Source organism: Capsella rubella, unplaced genomic scaffold (assembly GCF_000375325.1).
Source record: "Capsella rubella cultivar Monte Gargano unplaced genomic scaffold, Caprub1_0 scaffold_1, whole genome shotgun sequence".
NCBI lineage: Eukaryota > Viridiplantae > Streptophyta > Magnoliopsida > Brassicales > Brassicaceae > Capsella > Capsella rubella.
This window is the reverse complement of record NW_006238923.1, coordinates 2,038,518-2,060,566: the sequence shown is the minus strand read 5'-3', so window position 1 is coordinate 2,060,566 and position 22,049 is coordinate 2,038,518. Positions and strand designations below refer to the sequence as shown.

General features: G+C 37.1%; 5 protein-coding genes across 7 annotated transcripts; 2 read left to right on the top strand and 3 right to left on the bottom strand.

The window, feature by feature from the left end:
- Positions 1-3,379: 3,379 nt before the first annotated feature.
- Positions 3,380-5,613, top strand: LOC17898994 (glycerol-3-phosphate acyltransferase 1). The gene is made up of 2 exons (XM_006306292.2): positions 3,380-4,412; positions 4,575-5,613. The coding sequence occupies exons 1-2, from the start codon at positions 3,549-3,551 to the stop codon at positions 5,442-5,444; spliced, it is 1,734 nt and encodes a 577-aa protein (XP_006306354.1). The 5' UTR covers positions 3,380-3,548; the 3' UTR covers positions 5,445-5,613.
- A 182-nt stretch (positions 5,614-5,795) lies between these two features.
- On the bottom strand, positions 5,796-7,509 carry LOC17899880. The gene is made up of 4 exons (XM_006304855.2): positions 7,258-7,509; positions 6,820-7,019; positions 6,182-6,618; positions 5,796-6,097 (listed from the first exon to the last, which is right to left on the bottom strand). Exons 1-4 carry the CDS (start codon positions 7,412-7,414, stop codon positions 6,058-6,060), a joined length of 834 nt encoding a protein of 277 aa, XP_006304917.1. The 5' UTR covers positions 7,415-7,509; the 3' UTR covers positions 5,796-6,057.
- Positions 7,510-7,613: 104 nt separating this feature from the next.
- Positions 7,614-9,157, top strand: LOC111832568. Its single transcript, XM_023789720.1, has 4 exons — positions 7,614-7,704; positions 7,791-7,877; positions 8,276-8,348; positions 8,858-9,157. Exons 2-4 carry the CDS (start codon positions 7,793-7,795, stop codon positions 8,868-8,870), a joined length of 171 nt encoding a protein of 56 aa, XP_023645488.1. The 5' UTR covers positions 7,614-7,704; positions 7,791-7,792; the 3' UTR covers positions 8,871-9,157.
- Positions 9,158-9,182: 25 nt separating this feature from the next.
- Positions 9,183-10,465, bottom strand: LOC17900240. 3 transcript variants are annotated; one of them, XM_006305795.2, is made up of 2 exons: positions 10,374-10,465; positions 9,183-9,761 (listed from the first exon to the last, which is right to left on the bottom strand). In XM_006305795.2, the coding sequence occupies exon 2, from the start codon at positions 9,728-9,730 to the stop codon at positions 9,314-9,316; it is 417 nt and encodes a 138-aa protein (XP_006305857.1). In that variant the 5' UTR covers positions 9,731-9,761; positions 10,374-10,465; the 3' UTR covers positions 9,183-9,313. The 3 variants fall into 3 exon arrangements, with proteins under 3 accessions (XP_006305857.1, XP_023645487.1, XP_023645486.1); XM_023789719.1 differs by lacking the exon at positions 10,374-10,465 and adding an exon at positions 10,218-10,296; XM_023789718.1 differs by lacking the exon at positions 10,374-10,465 and adding an exon at positions 9,937-10,211.
- Positions 10,466-10,573: 108 nt separating this feature from the next.
- Positions 10,574-21,985, bottom strand: LOC111832511 (callose synthase 7). The gene is made up of 41 exons (XM_023789159.1): positions 21,319-21,985; positions 20,965-21,065; positions 20,768-20,880; positions 20,585-20,672; positions 20,399-20,509; positions 20,162-20,314; positions 19,977-20,066; positions 19,814-19,905; positions 19,556-19,679; positions 18,909-19,043; positions 18,744-18,820; positions 18,574-18,664; positions 18,244-18,366; positions 18,048-18,165; positions 17,574-17,958; positions 17,321-17,381; positions 16,998-17,079; positions 16,871-16,920; positions 16,716-16,802; positions 16,462-16,566; positions 16,274-16,368; positions 16,099-16,180; positions 15,852-16,015; positions 15,620-15,743; positions 15,419-15,522; positions 15,150-15,261; positions 14,917-15,068; positions 14,631-14,740; positions 14,434-14,553; positions 14,282-14,350; positions 13,975-14,167; positions 13,780-13,891; positions 13,512-13,634; positions 13,319-13,437; positions 13,130-13,213; positions 12,833-12,945; positions 12,535-12,764; positions 11,626-12,423; positions 11,485-11,535; positions 11,156-11,341; positions 10,574-11,064 (listed from the first exon to the last, which is right to left on the bottom strand). The coding sequence occupies exons 1-41, from the start codon at positions 21,548-21,550 to the stop codon at positions 10,819-10,821; spliced, it is 5,805 nt and encodes a 1,934-aa protein (XP_023644927.1). The 5' UTR covers positions 21,551-21,985; the 3' UTR covers positions 10,574-10,818.
- Positions 21,986-22,049: the final 64 nt, after the last annotated feature.

Sequence of the window (22,049 nt, the reverse complement as noted above, 5' to 3'; positions counted from 1 at the left end):
TTGTGAATTATATAAATCTTGACGGTATATAGCATGCATGTAAATCTATGCACGTCGGTGCATGTCTTCAAAGACTTAATGGTGTTGACTTTTACGTGATATAGGATCTAGCTAATCTCAGCTACGGGGTTTAACGTGACTAACTGATTATTTTGTACTAGTATAATACTGAAAATAGAAACAAAATCCCGTGCAATACTATCGATTTGGATTATTTGATATTGTAAATTCGTTTAATTTGTCTTATTTGTTCGTAGTTATTGTTTATTGTCTTTTTTTGTCTTATTAATGTAAGTAAAGACAATATATAGCCAAAGCGGTAGTAATAGTATATTCATAAGTAGGAAGAATCAAAACCGAGACAGTCCAAAACAAATGCCACAAATAGGAAACACATTAAAGAGGTATGGATCGACGTGATTATTATAAACTAAAATATTCGTTACGTGTACGCGTAGACGAAAACGTACGTACGACTCTCTCTCTTTTTTTTTTCTCCTTTTTTTTTTTTTTTAAGGATATCCACTTGAGTCTTGACCACTTTTATAGTTCTATGATGCAATAATCCAGTTAGTGTTATGTGACTAAGTTAGTATGTCTCCGACTATACTTAGATTTTAGGTTTTGTTGCGTATAACACTGACGAACGACTTGATTGTAAGCAAATTAACGTACGTACGCTTTTTGGCGTAATATATATGATGATCTCTGATTTGAGTTTTTTTCTTTTTTTTTTTTTTTTTTTTTTCGTTAAAGGGTAGTTTTTTTTTTCTTCTTTCTTCTTTCTTCATTAACTATCATCTTTTCTAATCACGATATACATAATAAACTTTTTCCATCATCTGATTATCTTTTTACCCTTTTTTAAAAGATCTTATGACAAATTTTACCAAAATATACATATAAAAGAATTGGTCATGCACCAGCATTATTAATATTCGTAACCACTCGTATACGTTAATTTGTTGTCGCAATTCTAAGTACATTTGCAAGATTTTAGATTGAATGTGGCAAAATAAATGTTTTAGGAAAGTGGACTTTAAGAGTTTATATGTTGGCCTTACCGGCCGAAATAACGTGGAAGAAACCTAAAAAGTGTAGAAAAAAGAAGAGAATAAATTGGATATGATAGTAATTAATTACGAGGAAAATAGTGACCAGAAGAAGAGAAAGTCAACGGAAAAATTGGAAAGTTGGTAGAATGAAACCTGACAACGCAGAGAGAGACTCACACGAGGACGCAAGTTTCAAAGCAAACCAAATACTTGTATGTTGAATTGTTCATCAAAACAAGTTTTGAGTTCATGATTATGTGTATGCATCAGCTCTCCCGGTTCACATTTCTCTATGCCTTCATCAATTTTCATTTACTCTTATGCCTGCAGGGTCATTTATTTGCTTGACTTCTGCTTCTCCTATTCATATGAACACGTCGACACTACTGATATCATAAATATAGCCATGATCAGGTTCAGCAGACTGGTTAAGGGTGTCGAAGCATGGATTGCATGGTTTATAATAATATGGTTGTAATATGTATAAGTATACAAAAATTTCTAATTTAAATCAACTTTGACAACTGTTGGTGTCAAACTTTATCGACGTGTGCAAGGGATAAGAAACAAATAAAAAGCGATAAACATCAAACTTTCCGAATCAAACAAGAGTTTGCAGTACAATGGAAAGATTTAATGATGTTTGGTTGTGTTTGATATGATTGCCGACATACGATGATATATGTTAAATATTTTCTGTTGACGATCGATATGTTGGTAATTAAATTTTAATCCAAAATTTATCGTCTTGCATGCTGTTCATATATTTCATTTAAGTTTTTGGTCCAATTATTTAGCGAAAGTAATGAGACATGTATAGGTAAGGTTGGACTAATTGTGATTTTAGTTTGGACTGTACTTGCATGAAATATATATTATGACATGCATTAGTAGTTGTCGTTGGCTATAAGATATGGAGTTCGGCAGTGACTTGTCTCATTTATTCGTAAATGTCATGTCTGTTGGCTATAATCATCAATTCCCTTGTACCAGAAAATAAAACCTTGGATTTGTAATTAGTTGATGTCAAAAAAAAAAAAAAAACCAAGCTGGTTAATTTTCAAGACATGCATGTATTTGCTTTAGTAATTTCTATGCATCAACATACTGTATGTTATTTTTTCAACAAAATCATAATTTTAAAAGGAAGAAAAAAACACTACATTTTGAAAAGTAGGCAAATTTGTTATTGAAAAAAGAAAAAAAAGAAAAAGAAGGGCCGGTAACCAACTGCATAACCTAACTTGTAATATCTTGAGGAGTTGGCAGAAAACAAAAGTGGTAACCTTTGAAACTTAGGGTGTGGGGGGAAAACAAATCATAACATACGCGTTAACAATACTGGTCGCAATCGTGTTCACATATAATGTTATGTTCTTGAAGACATTTGGTTAGTTTCGAGATATTTCATATACATATTGATCGATCTATAATATTATTAGTTGTATATCCTGCGATTAGGTTTACTTTTAATCCACTATGAAAATATATGTATGGATAACGGTTGACTACTTGAGACTGCGTTATGGTACCTTTTTATTCATAAAAGAGTATACTATATATGGTGGTAAAAGAGGACGTTTTATCTTAAAGATAGTGGCAAAAAACTTGTTTCTTTTTGGATTTCTGATAACCTATATAGCTCAATTTGAATGATTGTATAGTGTAATAGATTAGTATGGTTGACATGATTTCGTATGTTGACCGTTGGATCGAGTTTTTTGTTTTTGTTCTTTTCCTATAAAAGCGTTTAAGATGTTACATAATTGAATGGATTTCCTAACCTACTTCCTCTCTCTCTCTCTATATAGATATTTAAAATCATATTATTTTTGTGTGATAATAAGAAGTAAAATTCTTAAACAAAAAGCTTAAACGCACTAGATAAACTAACCTAATTTTAGAGAAATACTACAATGGAGACTCTTAAGATTTCACTTTTTGGTGGCCTTTGGGAAATGCTTTTTTTTTTTTTTTTTTTTGCGAACACATGCATGCTGCACCCAAAGCCTCCAAGTGGAGCTGATAAGATAAAGCAACGCAACATTCAACAGTTTTATTAATTAAAAGCGGCCAACTTGCTTTATTCACATCATAATACTACAAAGTGTACTGCGTCGGATAATATTTATGCGTATAAAGTGTGTATTGTTTCGTTCATTATGTGATACTACTATCTTGATTTTCTTTAGTATGCAAAATAGATCAACCATAACTTCTTGGGAACAAACACACACACGTATTCTAATTTCAACTTTTAAATAAAGGAAAAAAAAACATAAACGTTATTGTGGCATACAGTTAATGCGAGGTGTGTGGGTTAACCAAATTATATATAAAAAAAAGTTCATAACAACAAAAACAAAGGGTCAAACTTCACACCACCTTTGCACTCGCCTATCATCATCACTGACTATATAAATCTCCTCTGCAGCCCTCTTTGTCTTCTCCAGCACATCAACTCTTGTATTTCTCTTTCTCTAAGCCATAGCTATGGTTTTACCAGAGCTTCTAGTGATCCTAGCAGAATGGGTTCTTTACCGTCTCCTTGCTAATTCATGTTACAGAGCTGCTAGAAAGCTAAGAGGCTATGGTTTCCAATTGAAAAATCTCCTAAACCTCTCCAAAGCACAATCTCCACACAACACTTCTCATCATCAACAACAACAGCAAAATCAACCAAACCAGCACCTTCAAGATTCTCTCTTCCCAAGCATTACAAAGTACCAAGAGTTCTTAGACAAAAGCAGAGCATGCTCTGTTTCTTCTGATCATCTTGACACCTTTGTCTGCGACATCGATGGTGTTTTATTAAGACAGCACTCGAGTAAACACTTCCACACGTTCTTCCCTTACTTCATGCTCGTAGCCTTCGAAGGAGGATCAATTATCAGAGCGATCCTTCTCTTGCTCTCTTGTTCTTTCCTCTGGGCCCTGCAACGAGAAACCAAACTCAAAGTTCTCTCTTTCATAACCTTCTCCGGTCTTAGAGTTAAAGACATGGATAACGTTTCTAGATCGGTTCTACCCAAGTTCTTCCTTGAGAACTTGAATCTCCAGGTTTACGACATCTGGACTCGAACTGAGTACTCTAAAGTCGTGTTCACGAGCTTGCCACAAGTGATTGTGGAGAGGTTCCTGAGAGAACACCTCAACGCTGATGATGTGATTGGGACGAAACTCCAAGAAATAGAAGTCATGGGGAGAAGATTCTATACCGGCTTAGCTTCAGGGTCTGGTTTCGTGGTGAAACATAAATCTGCTAAAGACTACTTCATTCATGACAAGAAGAAGCCAACACTTGGAATTGGAAGCTTTTCAAGCCTACATGATCACATCTTCATCTCCATTTGCAAAGTAAATATCTTCCCTTACCCTTTTTAACAAAAATAGATTTAAAGTTATTAACTTTCAGTATTGTTTAAGTCTCCCACAATATCACGTCTTCTTTTTTCTATTTTCTTTACTTGCCAATTTCACAAAAGTTGATATTAAATTCATTCTGAATTTCCCCTACAGGAAGCTTATCTTTGGAATGAAGAAGAGTCCATGAACAAGGACAACACATTGCCTAGAGAAAGATACCCAAAGCCATTGATATTCCATGACGGGAGATTAGCTTTCTTGCCAACACCATTGGCTACGTTAGCTATGTTCATATGGCTACCTATCGGATTCTTCCTCGCTGTCTTCAGGATCTCGATAGGAGTCTTGCTTCCTTACCACGTAGCCAATTTCTTGGCTTCTTTGTCTGGTGTAAGGATCACTTTCAAGAGCCATAATTTGTACAACGGTCCTCCAGAGAAAAGTAAAAGTGGTGTCTTGTATGTATGCAACCATAGGACCCTCCTTGACCCAGTTTTCCTCACCACTTCGCTTGGCAAGCCCTTGACCGCGGTCACTTACAGCCTAAGCAAGTTCTCAGAGCTGATAGCGCCTCTCAAGACGGTCAGCCTTAAAAGAGACAGGAAGAAAGACGGTGAGGCAATGCAGAGACTACTAAGCAAAGGAGACCTAGTGGTTTGTCCAGAAGGAACCACTTGTAGAGAGCCTTATTTACTAAGATTCAGTCCTTTGTTTGCTGAGCTAACCGAAGACATTGTTCCCGTGGCTGTGGATGCTCGAGTGAGCATGTTCTATGGGACAACCGCTAGCGGGCTCAAGTGTTTAGACCCTATCTTCTTCCTCATGAACCCTAGGCCTGTTTATTGTCTTGAGGTTCTGAAGAAGTTGCCAAAAGAGATGACTTGTGCAGGAGGTAAGTCAAGCTTTGAAGTTGCGAATTTCATACAGGGAGAACTTGCTAGGGTTTTGGGATTTGAATGCACCAATCTCACAAGGAAGGATAAGTATTTGGTTCTTGCTGGAAATGAAGGCATTGTCAGATAGATAATCCGAATTTTCATTAGGTTTTTTTTTTGTGTTTGTTAAAAAGGTTAAATATTTTTCAGGACTTAGATGTTTAATTCTATATGGTTGATTCGTTGGTATCATTTCTATTTCTTATTTCTTGGGACTATTATCTGAAATGCTTGCTTTATATGATTTTGTTTCTGGATTCGTGTAGTCCATAATCTCAACCTATTGCTTTAATGCCATAAATTTTATTACTAGAACGAACGAAATAATTTCATAGTTAGTTGAAATCAATATTAAATGTAAACATGTAATAATAGTATATTCTTTAGGTAAGGAAGATATGTCATGAATGTTCATGCTTCTAAATTTATATATCACACATCAAATAATCATCATCCCATATCACACAACATCAACGTGAACGCCCATATTAATTTCATATCACATCAAAATTTAATGTATCACCTCTGAAGATATTAATATTCACACCAAGAAAAGGACTATATACCTGTCTAAACAGAAATGTTAAAGAAATACTAAATGAACTGTTCATACCAAGAATGGTTTCGTCTCACACCGCTGGTTTCACTTCACTGAAATTGGAGTGAAGATCTTGATATGAACTAAGTAATGCTTGGAAGCACTAACTGAGGTTTTCCTCTTTGCAAATGATATTTGCTATTCTACACAAGCAAAACAAAACTTAATGGACTAAGTAATGCTGCAGTGATTAGAAGTAATACTTAGTGATATTTTGAATGTATTACCTTTCCCTCACATGACGAAACTCATCAAGAATTTCTGCAGTCTGCTGAACCTTTAGATTATTGGGTTTATCTTCACGATTAAGCACTAATGACGCAACATTTACAACAGTGACCAGTTCATCTTCAATTCTGCTAAGTTTCTTGTCTAAACTGTCCAAGAAAGATTCATATGAAGACATTTCTCTAAGGGTGCTACCAGTTGAAACATCTTCTAGTGCATGATTATCGGTATCGAGGAGTGCTTGGTAATCCTCAATATTCCTTTGATTAAGTTGACTTTCCTCAGAATCCAAGTGAGTATGGTCATTTTTGTGCTCGTCTTCAGTCGATTTGGGGGTTGGCGATACAATGTGGATTCCACCTGAAGTACTCTCTTCATCCTCTTTGAGATCCAAAGATATGTTTCCTATCAGCTGTGTTTCCTTGACAGATATTGCCTGAAACCAAACCAAAGCTTTTAAAGACATGGTTAAACGATTTCTCTGACAATTGAAAACAAAACAACAACCAAAACTATAACATTTTCTAACCATTTACAGTCTTTCTGACTTTAAGATTCGTTGAGTCTTTCTCAAACAAGTTATACACTAGTGGACTAGGATTGCTGAGATAACAAGTAAGAACTCGTACGTTTCTACCTCGTTAAGTTTAGAAGAAAGCGTATCGAGCAACTCAATACGAGTTTTAGCCTTGTCCAAAGCTTGCATAACTTTTTTCTTCTGAAGAAGCAACTCTCTGGCATCATTCTCTTTCCCTGTTTGAACATTCACAGCTGCTTGTTTCCGTAGATTCTCAGCAGCCTCAGATAATCTTAGAAGTCTCAACCTATTACTGTTTGCTGGACCAACACCAACAACGACAACAACAACAGCAAAAGAACAAAATGTCAAAATTGACATCAATCAGTCATTGAATTAGCAAACAAAAGAACAATGCGAAAAATCCACATTCATTCAAAATTCGTAGAACGCAAAAAGAGGTGAGGTGATTAAATTCGGTATCTGAAGACAGCAAACAACGATTGACACACTCCACTCAATCCAATCAAAACGAAGATTAGCAAATAAAGATTCGACCTTTGGCACGAGTGGACTCTGCCTCTTCGTGAAGCCGATCGAGCTGGGAGCGAAGAAGGTCAGAATTTGCGGTAGCAGAGAAGCATCTGGGGCTCTTCGAAATTCGCCGAAACCGAGAAACCACCACCGGAGCTCCGCCGAGACTCGTCGTCACCATCTTTGGCCTTCTTATTAGTTCTTACAAAGCAGAAGCACACACACGCGCGTGGATTGGAGAATAAAGTTGAATAACAGTACTCTTGTAAACCCGGTTAGTTCCACAAACCGATATTGAATGCCTGGTTACTCTAAACCGGTATGAAGAAACAAATCTGTCAGAGACTGTTACTTTGACGTCTCCGTCCAATTTTGATTTTTTCTCTTGGACACTTCAAAATCTGAAGTTCAGACCATAGATCGAGAACCTGCTGGTGCTTTGTAATCTCGTTGTCTGTAGGATTTTGCCGGGTAAATTTTGAATCTTGGATCGGGTGTTTTCGTAATTGTAGTATTTGTAGCATCTCTACCGCTTCTTACTGGTAGGAATCGATCAGATATGAACTGGGTTCAACGCAAAATCTACCTTTACAATGTCACCTTCGGGCTCTACATGCTTGATTGGTGGGAACGATACCTCTTCAGTATCCTTTTCTCCTAACTCTCTCTCACTCTCGCTCTCATATTCATGCTTGATGCGTTTATCTTTAATCGATCTGGTCTTCTGATTGAATTGAGATTTACTCTTCATTAGAAAAGATTCAAGTTTTAATCTTTACTTCGTTAGTGACAATACGGTGGAACTGAATTATCTTCTCTTGTGTTGTCGTCTAACGCAATGTGTCTGTTCAATCTTAGAATTTTGTTTTAAATCATAGTTTCTACTGAATAGTAGACTTTTAATTGAGATCAAGTTGATAACTGTTATACTCTCTCTGGTTGAAAGACCTGTTCGAGGGGGGCAATGTTAGATTTTTTGGTAATTTACAAGGACATAAGATCTCTGCTTGCATCTTGTTTGCCTTTCCTCAACTTTTTTCAGATTCTTTGGTTGTAGTCTTGATGTGGTTCGTTATATACAACGGTACACGCTACTTTTCCGAGCTCTTCCAGAGGTAAACTAAACTTCATCATCTTTGTGCACACCTTTAGGTTGTTAAGTATTGTTTGGCCTTAACCTTGCTATTCTCGTAACAATTTCTAGTATGAGCTTTTCTATCTAATTCTCTTTGCTAGCATGTTATTGTGGTTACAGTGGTGGGCCTCTAAAACAATATGTTTTGTGGCGTCAACTTCACGGATTCTCATAATTTGTAGGTCATGTTTTCCTAGGATTTTTGCAAAACAAAAAGAATAAAAGTGTAGCATTTTCTTAGACATTGTCATACCTTATCTTGTGCATTTAGTTGGGGTAGAGATGCATACGTCAGACCATCTGCTTGATCCTCCCCATAAGTTGAGGAAATTGAAAATAGGGAAGTATATAGTTTGCCTGATGAATTGACTGCCGCTTGCTATTTGAATCTTTCTTAGGCTGTTTTGAGAAGCATTTGAAGCTCTATCCTGATAATTTTCTATTTACACTCACAGCATATTTACTTCTTTTCAATTCCTCGCATTGCAGGCATTTGACATGAAAACATGTTTTGTTTCTGGCACGGTAGAGCATGAAAAGCCTGGAAACTCCAAAGGCATGCTCGTTTGGTTTCAGTACCAACCATAAACCTCCTTTTCGGCTACTCCTCTGGTTTTGTTAATTTTCCTCCAAAGGCTAGGACCACTCGTATATCATTTGTTCCCATGATTTTGGAATCAACAGAGCGTATTTATAAACTCATAAGATCGTAAGTCTTTCTGTTGTATTTCCAAATCACTTTGAGACTTGACCAAAGCAATACTACAGTGGTTGTGGTGTCTTATGACCCAGTGAATACTTTTCCAACAGTACAGAAAGTGATTCATCCTTTAGATTACAAACATAGTAAATATAGTTGCAGGCGTTAAAGAACTTGCACATTACAAATAAAAGATGGATGCTGTAATTTAGAGAGGGAACTCTGTTCTAAACCTATAAAACAATTTAGGAAGAATCAGTAACCCAATCCTTCGGCGGTGAAGAGTTGAAGATTTGAAACAGTAGGGCTTGATCTCTCTTGTCTATTTTTTTGGAACCAAATCCTTGATGCTGACCAAGTTCAATAGCTTCCCTTCCTTCTTCCGCTATTCTTTTCCTAATAGCTACCAAAGAATTTTGCTTCTCAGAAGCTGCTTCGTCCTTGACATCTCCATCTTCAGTATTCTCTCCTCCTCCATCTTCGTGTCCGCCTTTCTCTGGCCTTCCCCACCATTTGTTTGACACAGTTGTTAAACCGCCTGATGGGAATCCAGATTTGAACTCATCTAATGCTGCCATTGTCTTAGCCATATTAGCGTTAGCCCATACATTGGACTTTCCACTCTTGTTTCCACTATGTTGTACCGCCGTCGAATGCATCATTGTCTTCGGTTTTGGATGATGTCAGGAACCACTGTAATGAAGAGCAACATGAATTAGAGGGAAAGAATAAGGATACAAGTAATCATCACCACTTTTCACCATTAGCTAATCTGGGGATCAAAACCAGCAACAGATCAAGAAGAAGACTTAAAACAAAACCGCATAGAAAAAAGGTTTGTAATCTCAGAAGCACGAAGACACATTACAGTAACGTTGCTGATTCTATGAACTAGAATCAGAGACGTAGAGACTAAACTTAACGCTTCCTGAGATCAAATCTGTAAGGCACCAGATCTGAAATCAGCCTGTCCACCACAATGGTTCCCTAACACAAACGGTTGTGGGTTTCAGAAAAGGCCAGAGCTTTTCCAATTCTCAATCATTACAAACCCAATGATGGCATTAAAACCCTAATTTGATAATTTCCATACTACAGCATTGAAGATCAATTTTGTCTTTTCCAGAATTACACGATGCAGGCGCCTACCTAAGGCGTGAACAGCGAAAAACAAACAATCCAAGAAAGAATTTAAAAAAGCCGAGAGCTTTTACTTTGCTAGAAAAAACAGAGAGCTTTTACTTTGCTCGAACTATCAAGTACAAAACATTTGGTATAGAAAATAATCGCCAGATTTTTACATACCAAGAAGGAAGGAGGATTCGTTGGAGCTTCGTTTCGACTATATGGATTTTGTTTACTTTCTCAGCGCTCTTCTTCAACAGTTGGCTTTGACTGTATGTAATAGATGCTTTAGAACAGAGCAAGGTTAAAAATGTAATTTCGCACTGAACTGGATATATTTTTGTTGTCGCTTTGGAAACTTCTTTTGTTACGCGGACAGATTAATGGTTAAAAGCTTTTTGTATCATGTTTATGTCCAAAGGAATTGTGTCAGACTTTTAGTATACACCTACTTGAACAAATGGCCTAGGCTGAACAACAACATTTACTCATCTGAGGTCATATCTCTCAGGTGGGCTTAACTTCTTTTCTATGAACGATTAATTTAAACATCAATAACAGATAAAAAAGAATGGAGATGAAAGAAAGAAAAATGGAGGAGAAGACGAAAAGAGCGGTTGAGCCACTACTTGGTGGAAGGCGTCTCTTTGTCTTTCTTTCCAGCGAGGATCATAGAGATCTGCAGACCGCGACTAAAGGCTTGATTAAACAACAATCTGGTCTGGAACTCAGACACAAATGGGAACCACGACAAGACCGCAATGGGTGTGAATATCAGAAGCCCCATTATGTACTCGTAAGCTCTCCCTAGCTCTTTAATCGAGTCCCAGAATCCTAATCCTTTGAACACGCTACGCAGCGCTTGCCCGATCTTCAAAAACATAGCAACGGAATAACTTACTTATTTATTCTAGTGATAAACAGATTACGATTGGGCAGCTACGGAATTTGTGTGTACTTACAAGAAGAAGAGCCCAACCAGTAGGCAAGAAAGCGAGGATGGAAGCAAAGAGATCTGCGATTGTGAGGCCGCAAACTACAAATAGTACAGTCATGACTGACAAGAAACCAAGGAAGAGAAGCGCCTTGAGAATTCTGAACATAACCTGAAAATCTGTACCAAATTTCCGTCTACCCATTGATACCATCTGTCAAATTGTTAAACAACACAATCATCAATGTGGAAAAATAGATAAGCCATTGCTCTAAAACCATCAAATACACTTGGCTGAAAGTTTTCTTATTCGGAAGTGGGTGAGAAAGCGCAAAAAGATTTGTTTTTGAGCCTTACCTTTAACACGAGAAGAACTGCCAGCAAGACAGCCCAAGAGAGTCCATAAACCTTAAAAGAAGAAAAGTACGACGTTGTTGGGGTTTTCAAAGCTAGAAAAGGGAGCCATCAAAGCTTATGCAAAAAGAGAGATTACTATACCAGAAATGTTGTGTGCCGGTGAGAGATGTTGAGATGGTAGACAATACCATACTGGTAAAGGAGGAAACGCAGTGCTAGAAGTATCTCCAGTACCCTTCCTCTTAAATTTGTGTGCTTCAGGTGTTCTTGCTCTATATCCCACCATGATTCCCAACTTTTGTCAAGAACTATTCCAATTCCACCACGGTTTCCCATCCATCGTTTCCAGTCAGTCCAATCGTCCACCGTCTTCTGCCACTCAAACCCAGATGGATTGAATATAAATGGAGCAAACAACCAAGAAGTCACCAGGAACCACATTGAAAATGTAATGTAAATGTAAAGACTAGAGCTACGATATGAACTTCCATAAACTTGATACACAATTAGTAGTATGACCAGCTCAAGTCCCTTAACAAAGTGGCTTCGCGAGTATAGTCTGTAGTTTTCCGCAAACTTAGCATGGAAAACAACAAACCCTCGACCAGTTGCTCGGTACTTAGAGCCTCCATGCAAAATCGTCCTTCCAAAGTAATGCGCTTTTGTTCCCAGCTGAAACGTGAAGAAAACAGACGCAAGCTGAAGCTGCATTATGATGAAATCACCCAAGGCTGTTCGAAACCCTTTTTCTAGGCCAATTTCCATAACCATTGGTAGAACCATCAAAAAACCTAGCTGGAAAACAGATTGGGCTGCTAATGCCTCCTCGAGGGCTTTGGACTGATGTACAACTGCACTTTGCAGGATCTCTTTCTCCAATCCGCTCAATACCAGATAAAGACGTCCATAGAGGAACACATATACTGTGAGCACCGTTATCTGAAATAGAAAAGATATGTTTTTTACTTCTTGAAAAATACAAGATTCTTACTGTAAGTGTAGGGCAGAGTTACAAGAAGAAAGAACCATTTGAATGAGTAATTAGCATACCATGCTACTGAAATAGAAACCAACTGTGGTGAAGTAAAATGAGAGCATCCTGTAAAAATCAAACCGGCGTCCAAGTCGATAAACGTCACGACTTAGTGTTTGTTCTCCATTACCATTTGCAACTTTGGCTTCAAAAAACGAAATCTGATTCATCCCTACATCACGCCCTTTCCCTGCTTGAATATACTCGTGATGTGTGATGTAACCCCCACGAAGAGTTGAATTGTACCCTGGATGTTACCATGATTAGCAATCACAAATATACAAGAAAATAACGTTTGTCAAGAGCGTTCTCTACCTGCAAAGATATCTTCGCTTAAGTTTATTATCTTTGACGCCTTGCTAATGCCTCCCCTTGTGATGTGGAAGATTCTATCAAATATATCAGGATGGCCATAATGGAAACGCACCCTGTAAAAGAATCGTGAGTAAGTTTCCAAAGAATCCAAGCTAGTCTTCTTTCCAAAACGAAAAAAATCTAACTCTAAGATAATCAATTAGGTTTGATGATGCAGGGACTGCTACTTTTAAAGTCAGATTTGAAGCTACAAGGAATTGGAAGAATACTTTCCCTAGTCACAAGATATGAGAATACCTAAGAGGATTTGCTAGAACACGTTGACCAATGGTTACAAAACTTGTTTCTTGATTCGACATGAACCAAGCAAGTGATGAAACACTGCAGGGTCAAAAAGGAGTCAGACGAGAAAGATATTTAGTACCAAAATTAGGAGACATGAGCAATAAAAATCAAGAACAACCGAACGTATGAAGAATCTCAGACCTTCCAGTAAATATGTGTTCACGAAGACCCAAAATTGTAGGATTTCTCTTGCCACGTCGACCTTCATCAAATTCTTGTAGCACATTTCTCATTTTGAAAGACTCTTCAAAGTAGTTGTCCTAAATTGGAAACAGGGAATGAGAATGTAGTTGGAATCAACAATATGGTTGAGGGATAGAGAGACGAAAGCTACCTGGTTCATGTCTATGGTCTGGAGTGCTTCACCGCGAGTGAAAATAATTGCATGGTTTTGATTCTCGGGTTTTCCTTCGCCAATTTCAGTGGGAGGGCCGGGAAGTTTGATACGATAAATTTCCTAATAAATCAAGATCAAATTTCATGACAAATAGGGTTACTTTATCCGGGACCTATGTGTGACTGGCAACAAAAAAGAATATATTGTGATCTAAACCAGGTACGCAAGACGTGGATTATATATGTATTAAATTGCCTTTGCATACCTCATCTAATTTGTCACATCCTTTGAGCAGCACAGAGTAGAACACTTTCTGTGATTTCCCATTAATTGTCTCCTCCCTTTCATCTATATAGGCAACACGCAAGGACGGATACCTAACCATAATGTATGATTAAACTAAGCTAGAACAGAAAGCATGATTTTTTTCTTTTTTTTTCAAAGATGAGAACTTTCTTACTTTAGCATGAGCTGTAAAATGTTATTGTAACAACTCCGGTCCCGACTTTCACTTGACTTTTTCTGGTTCCCATAGACCTGACATGACACGACATATGTGAATTTTAAATCTGCAAGAGCTCGTGCACGGTCACAAAAAGCCTTTTGATCATCTTCATTTGATTCTGAGGGAAGATAGCCACCACCATTGGTCGCTGCAAGATGAAGATAGAGATCGTAAGAAAAATGATGTCACAGGCAAGATTAACTTTCCAAACCACAAAATCTATAAGGTTAAAAAGTTCAATATAATGAGAGGAGGTACAAACCATTTTCTCCAGTGTATTCCTGGAAACACTGAAGTTCAAGAGCCACTCTGTAGTACATCATTCCCCTAACTAGCAATAGTAAGGAATATTAGTGATCTCAGATCGAAACAATATATTGTTTAAGAAAATCCTACAGCGTTCTGATAGTATACCTGTCCTTGAAAGGGTCTGGCCTCTATAAGATACCCATTGGCGGAGTTGCTCTGCCTTGTCTTTCTCAGATAAATTACGTTTCACGTCATTTATACGTTCACAATAGTTTGACCATTCCTCTGTTACGCAGTCATTTTCATTCAGTAAATTTTAAATTTGTTGTAAACACGTACAAAAGCACCAGATAGAAGCTTACCAGGATATATCCTCTGGAGGTAAAATAAAATAGTAATTCCATCTTCGTTTTCCTTGTTCAGTTCTTCCTCCGAATAGAGAACATCCTCTTTGTAATAAGGAGTTAAGACACTAAACATAAATTTGGGAAAACAATTGTTACTTGCTTTCAAGATCATCTAAAGTAGTATTCTTTATGAACCAACTCAGAAACAGACTTGGATCATGTCTCAGACCATTCTAACTTTTATTTAGCAAAGTAGTGAGTCAATATTATATTTCCCAGGATATTAAGCTAAAATCTGTACCTAAAGGATAACATGTCACGAACACGAGGAGCATCTGGCATATTCATGAATAAGGAATTTGCAAAGAATGTCATACGACGACGAGCTTCCAAACTTTGAGGGATATTTATAGCGGATTCTTTAACAGTCACAAGTAACAAAAGTCTTACAACCTACAAAATTAGAACAAAAGAATAAGATCCAAAAGCAGAAGATATGGCTGTTCACATCAGACCAAAAGAAAAATTGTGTACCTTTTCCCTCCAAGATATGTTCTGAGTCAAACGAAGATCTATCTTTTCAAACCTTTGTTCTTTTTTGTCGCTTTCAATACCACCACTCTGTAAATGAGCCCTTTCAAGGATTCTACAGGTAGAATGACAAAGCATGTTTCATATAAATATTCATAGAGAAGCTTTTTTGGGATTACGCATTTAAGGTTTGTTGGAAACTAGAGAAGCAAAACAGAGGAGCTGCACAGAAAATGAGGCAATCTTCTTTTATATAAACTATCAGGACTTACTCGTGACCGTTGACCATAACATCCTGCGTAATGATTTCAATAATATCCTGGAGAACATTGATTATCTGAGACTTGTAAGTTTCATCTTCCTCATAATCACTTAGCTGTCAACAAGACCAATTTTCATTAAGAGAGGAGTAATAAACACAAACTAATGGTAAGTATTGGTAGTGAATGAAAAATTATCTATATTTTCATTACCAGGATTTTTAAGAATTTCTCTAGCTTGTCACTGAGCAAAGGCATACCAGTCATCCGGAATTCACTCAAAAATCTGTGTTGTTGGATGCTAATATCTACTTCATAGCAAATTTCCCTTACTATCCTAAATAGATTGGGAGACAGAAGTAGTATAAGTTAGTCGGCCAACCTCAATTAGGTTAAGAATGGATGTTGGGGCTAGTCTAACAATGAAGAGGAAAAGAGTCCTCACCGTTTATCAGATTCATCTTGAAGAAGGCCATATATTATATCTCTCACGGTTTCATAAGCCTCAACCACTGCGTAATGCATATAGTATTCACTTTTAATTTTCTTGAATAAGTCGACGTCCTCTTTTCCCTTGAAATCTTTTGCCATGTCTAATGCTATTGGAATCTGTTACCAAAAGGTAAACATATTTCAGCAAGAAGGGATACTGGATGGCATGACGAGGTTACAGAGTGAGCTGTATTATTTACCTTGCTCGCAAGCAAGAAAGGAGGCCATTGCACAACAGACACATCTCCAGAAGACGAAGGTACCAGTAGCAAATCTCTTTCTCTACACACCAAAGAAGCAAAGAATATGAGTATGTTTGTGAAACGAACTAAGGGGGTTACTAATGAGTCTATACTTGAGAAAAAGTCCTCAAACCTATCGCTGATCAGATCTTCATCCCGCATAGTAAGTATGAACTTATTCCACATCTGTGAGAACCTCGCTATGTCCTCTTCGTCCACAGTTTCGTCCTGCATTACTCACACGTTACATATTCACCCACAAAATGAAATATATTGGTGTACACATCTTATCCCCTTTAATTTTGTATGTGTGGCTAATACCAGGTGCTTTCTCTTTGCATGACCTAGAGGTAACGGAGTAAGTTTAGTACAGAAAGCAGATGGAACAAATTTAAATCTGGACCGCAACATTCCAAGTGTGCGTATCTGCATAATTAAAAATGGAGGTTAAATAACTAAGAAAAAATATACAGAATGTTGGGTGTTGAATCTAGGGAATCACAAACTTGGTATCATTATATCACATAAGATTTCATTTATAAAATTTAGCGTACTAAGAAAAATACAACAATTACCTCCCCGAGATGGCTGAAGGCTCCGTAAATCCCACCAAACAGAGTAGAGAATATGGCATACCATATTTGTGTATCCATAAAATAAACCTGAACATGAATCAAACTTCAGGGTATTGGAAATATTATTTTCAAGTTATTTAATAAAGATTACTTACCAAGACAATCGGACCCCATATGGAGATGATTACCCCAATGTTATGAGTGGCTGCATGAATATCATATATGTTAATATAAAAAGCAGCTAATATCAGTGCAGGAGGATGCTGAGTAAAAGATCACTACCATTTGGAAAGAACTCGTGCCACTTGTAATTTCGGACATGCATATCCCATATCATCTTCGTTGGGTTAATAAGTGGTAGTATCTGTCCAGGCATCATCAATAATAAGTACGTGTTTAAAATATAACTACAACAAAAATCTGCTTATAGCAAAGATTTGGATCATAGTTATGACTACAACCAGCCTAAATAGACATCAAAAAGTAAGGGATTCGAAAACTAAATGAGGGTATGATTAATGGTAGACATGTAGATATGAGAGTCTACATTCATCAGCAGAAAAAAAAGATTGAATTATAAGTGTCAGTATAAGAAGCTAATTCACCTCCACATAGTAGCTGAAGGCGAGCTTGCTAAGTAACAGCATGACCCAAAAGAATGTATACCTAAGACCATTAAAATTGAGCAGAATTAATCATTTTGAAGCATAAGTGTGCAGCAATAAATTATTTGCAACAATAAGAGCAAACAAAGCATCCAGAACAAAATCAGAAGCTTGTTAATTTCTCTCAGGAGAAAGAAGATTTTAAGGAAATAATTAGCGAAGAAAACTACGATAGATAACATCATTTTCTTACTTGAAAAGTGCAAACATTTCTTCATGCATTCCTCTGCCAATATACAATTTTGGCTGAGCCCACCACATGATAAATGTGACAATCCGCATGTTTGATCGCTCCATGATTCTCCGCAAAGGTGGAAGTAAGAAAAACACAGCAGCCAAAATATTTGGTAAGACATATAAGGCAATAGCATAGTCGTATAACGACTGGTGAAGCCAACTCCCAACCCAGTTGCTAAAGAACTTTATTAGTCCAGTTGGATGCTGGACTGACTTCGTGTAAGTAATTGGCAACATGATGGCCCACATGGCTGCCATTAAAAATTTTGTGATGTACCGCATAATTTGAGAAAACTTTAGGCTCTTCCAAGCACCAAAACTAAGAATCAAATCCAGTGTCGCTGCATTTCATTAAGAACAAATGGCTAAGCCAATATGGTATAAAATTTAGCGTATGGATAATGTCAAACTGAAACAGAATTATTGATACCTTGTAGAAGATTAAGAAAAGCCGAAGTGATGAAGATGGTCAGTACGTTTCTAAAGACATCCTCAGAAAAAATGGCAAGAATAGATCCTGACGGGTGCCATGCAACTATTATCATAGTCTGAAAAATAACTGAATTAATACATATATTTATGTAACAGAGCAAAAGTAGTGTGAGAATTCTAATTTAGAATCCTACCTGCAAAGACAATACAAGGAACATCCACATTCGGTCGAAACTTCGATATAGGTTCCAAAACGTGCGAGCTTCAACAAAATTAGTTTTGGGTTTCCTTTTTCCATGAGATACTTGGTCATGTCTCTGCAATTGATAAAAATTCATTGGTAATCATTATACAGGATGAAAACAAAGTTATACTGGGTTCAATTAAAGATGGAAGATTGATGCAAGAAAGTATTTGGAAGTATATTAGGCTATTCGATCTACCAATTATTTCCTAGGTAATGATAAAAGAGAAAAAATAAAAACCGTACTGCTGAAGTAGTAATAAATAAACAAAATTAACACCTCATTTGGAAGTTGTGAGATCTCATCTGTGTGGATGAAAAAATCTGCCTTTAAGTTCATTGGCCATTTCAGCCTAAAACACCTCTTATCCCTGAAAAAATAAAATTAATGTGCTCACATTCAGCACTCGACTAATACATATAATAACATATCAAGCTAAGTTAACTCACCAAAAGTACTCATTCAGATCATCGTAGTTTCTCCATTTTGAATGACTTGCCTTTCCCATTTTGTTTCTCCTGACTTCCTTTTCTCACAAAAGAAGCTGTTTTCTCTTAGTAGATTATAGCAAATATGTAAGGGTAAAAAAGGAAGTGGTTCAGAAAGTTACACACCTTACGTAAGACCTGGTAGATTGGTGTTATAACATTCCTTAAGAATGCTTCTTCGTCAGGTGCACCTGCCTCATATGTGTCCCCAGTTACCGGGTACACATTGCCGAACAGAATTCCATGGACTTCATTGGCCATCTTCACAAGAAGATTAAGAAAACAGCATAGTTACTTAAAATGTAGGCCTACTGTAATACAGATTCTTTACATTTCGACATATTTGCCATAAAATCTTTCAAGAGAATAGTAATTTAAGGACTTTTCCCTTCGTAACTCTCAGGTAGACATTAAAGATATGCAAGCATCATTACAAGATCTTACAACATTTTTGTATATCACATCATTACCAACTAAAATCACGTAGAACAGTTAGGCAACATAAATACACATTTACATAAGGTGTAAGTGTTGCTACTTGCTTGTCATCTGGAGAAATTTATCATTCTTGGTTCCTTCAAACTATTCTAATCAAATCACAAGTAATGTCTGCAATTCAACTTTTTGTCTTCCTCAACTTACAACTCGTTGATATCACTTTTTAATCTTGAATTGTAATGGGATCTTGAATTTAAAGTTTATTTGAACTTACTGGGAGAAGCATCATATAAACATATAACTGGAAAGGAAGAACGTGAGCTTAAAGAACCTACGTTGTGGAAAATGTAGCAAAGGCATTCAGGCATGAAGCGGACATTTGATGCTTCACCCCATATGAGAAGATACAAGCCAATGTATAGAAGGCTCAACTGTTGCTCATTGCAACCTGGAGGAAACCTGCAATAGAAAAACCATCCACCAGTAGACAGACAAAATTTAGAGTAGAAGAGATGAAAAGGAAAGAATTATTGAACTCCCAGAAACGTTAGTAACTTGATTTATCGAGCTGAAGATCATTTATTTTATAATACCTCAGATACGATTCACACCGCAAATACTTGCACCATGACCTGTAATTCTTGAAATACTTTTCCATCAACTTCCTCACGGTGCTAGGCTTCAACTAGATTTTCCTTTTAAGTTAGTAAATTGCACGTAATCTCTTTTAGAAAAAAGATTTGTGTTCTAAAATACCTCGACATAATTCTCGAGATCTCTCTTTCTCACATCAATGTTGGCAAGTAGCAGTATGAGATGCTCCCTCTGATTAGCTACATTTCCTCGCTTTCACCATGAAGATGGGAACACCAATCATGAAACATTTCATGGAATAAAAACTTAAAGACAAAAAATAGCAAAGAATGAAACTTGAAAGTTACCTGAAATCCAAAAACCAATGCAAGCCACTCGAGAATATCGTTAAAAGATCTGCCACTTTCTCTATCCACTTCATCCAGGTTGGTCGAGGCTGAATGAAATCTTGGCCGAGGAAGATTGTCCACATTACAGACAGCCAGAATTGCCGCCTTAATCTAAATTTTAATGAAAACAATTTATTAAACATCAATGAGAGTTTAAAATGATGAAAAAGTTCAGAATAAATTTGCACTTCTAACCTCAGGGAGTTCCATTACAGCGGTTTTAGCCCCTACAGCATATAGGGGAAGAATGTTGTAGTGCTCATACTGTTCCTTCTTTCTTTCAACTTCTTCAGCATACCTACGAGTCTGCATTCCAACAACAGCAAAATGTCAAGTAACAAAATTACAGTCGTCATGGGATGTAAGGGAGCACTAACTGACCTGTTCATCTATTCTTGCTTGAGGAACCACTGTCTTTAGAACATCATACAAGACGGTCGCTATCTGGTAAAGCTTGGCCATCTCCTCCCTATAAAAACAAAACCGACAGAAGCAAAAGTATTAAGAGACATCATTTAAACCTTTCTCATGTGACGACTACAAGATATTAAGAAGAGATCTCACGGTGTCTTTTTCCCTTCTCCATCTTGTATGTTATTCTCATAGAACTTCTGATAGTACATCTGAATTTCTCTCGGGTCACTCTTAGCCAACATAGGTTCTGTAGTCTCTTCCTCCTAAAAAAATAAAATAATATTTTCAAGAACTATGATCTCAAGATACATCCAAAAGTAAGCTAGTCAATCATGTAATTTATATACCTTCTCTAATTTGTGCAATAGATAGGTCTTAAATTGACGGACGCCTCTTCCACTTGATGTTGGATCCATTCTGTGAGCCTTCTCGAATGCGTGGAAGCGACCTAATGGCAGAAAATAAAGTAAAGTAAGAACCTTGACATTCTCATTCACGGCCACAATACTTCCCAAATGCATTCAAGATTTCGTTATATCAATAACAGAATGGGATACACTGCCTCTGTAATAAGTAACTCTAAACTGATTTAAGCTCCAGTTGAAAAACTCAAACCCAGAAAAAGGAAGAAAGCAAAAAACTCCTTCCAATGTATCAAACTGTGAGCAAAAACCAACTGAGTGAGAGATAAAAAGTCATACAAAGGTAAGCAACCCTTGGGTTATCTTCTTCAATATCATTAGCAACTCGAAGAATGGGAGCAATGGAAGCAAGAGAAGAAGGAACAAGCTCGCTGTCAATTGCACTTTCATCTTCGTTAGGATGATCAATCATCATCGTCCCAGCTCGTGTCATCCTCCGAGATAGAGACCGAACCGGCTGCATTTGCGGCGGCCTCCCGTCTTCACCTCGACCACCACTAGTACTCGCCATAGCTGAACAATCACAGATTCCTCTTCGAAGATTATCTTAATACCCATGTTCTTCGCCCCCCCCCTTTTCTGGTTTTATATATATGCGTGAAGAGGAAGCGGGAATAGGAGATGAGGATGAGATTCGTGGAGTGGGGTTTAGGGTAATGCGATTGCTCTGCGAGGAAGAAACGAATGAAGGAGAAAGGAGAAACTACAAAAAAAAAAAATATGATTTCCCGATTTGTGTCTTCCTTTATACACAGACAAAATAATTGAATTTTTAACTTTCAGCCGCTTTTGAGCTGTGGCTTTTGCCCTTAAATAGGTACGAAAGCAAACCCAGGACGAGGTTTTTGAATCCCTTTTTTCTCCTTTTAACTCTAGTAGTGTGATTTTATCTTCTTTCTCTTTCCCCGGAGAAGCAAAGCGGAGCAAGAAGACGGCCACGCAACGGCTACAGGGCATCTAAATACACGACATGTCGTTTTACTTTTTTAGTAGTATCTAACAACGTGACA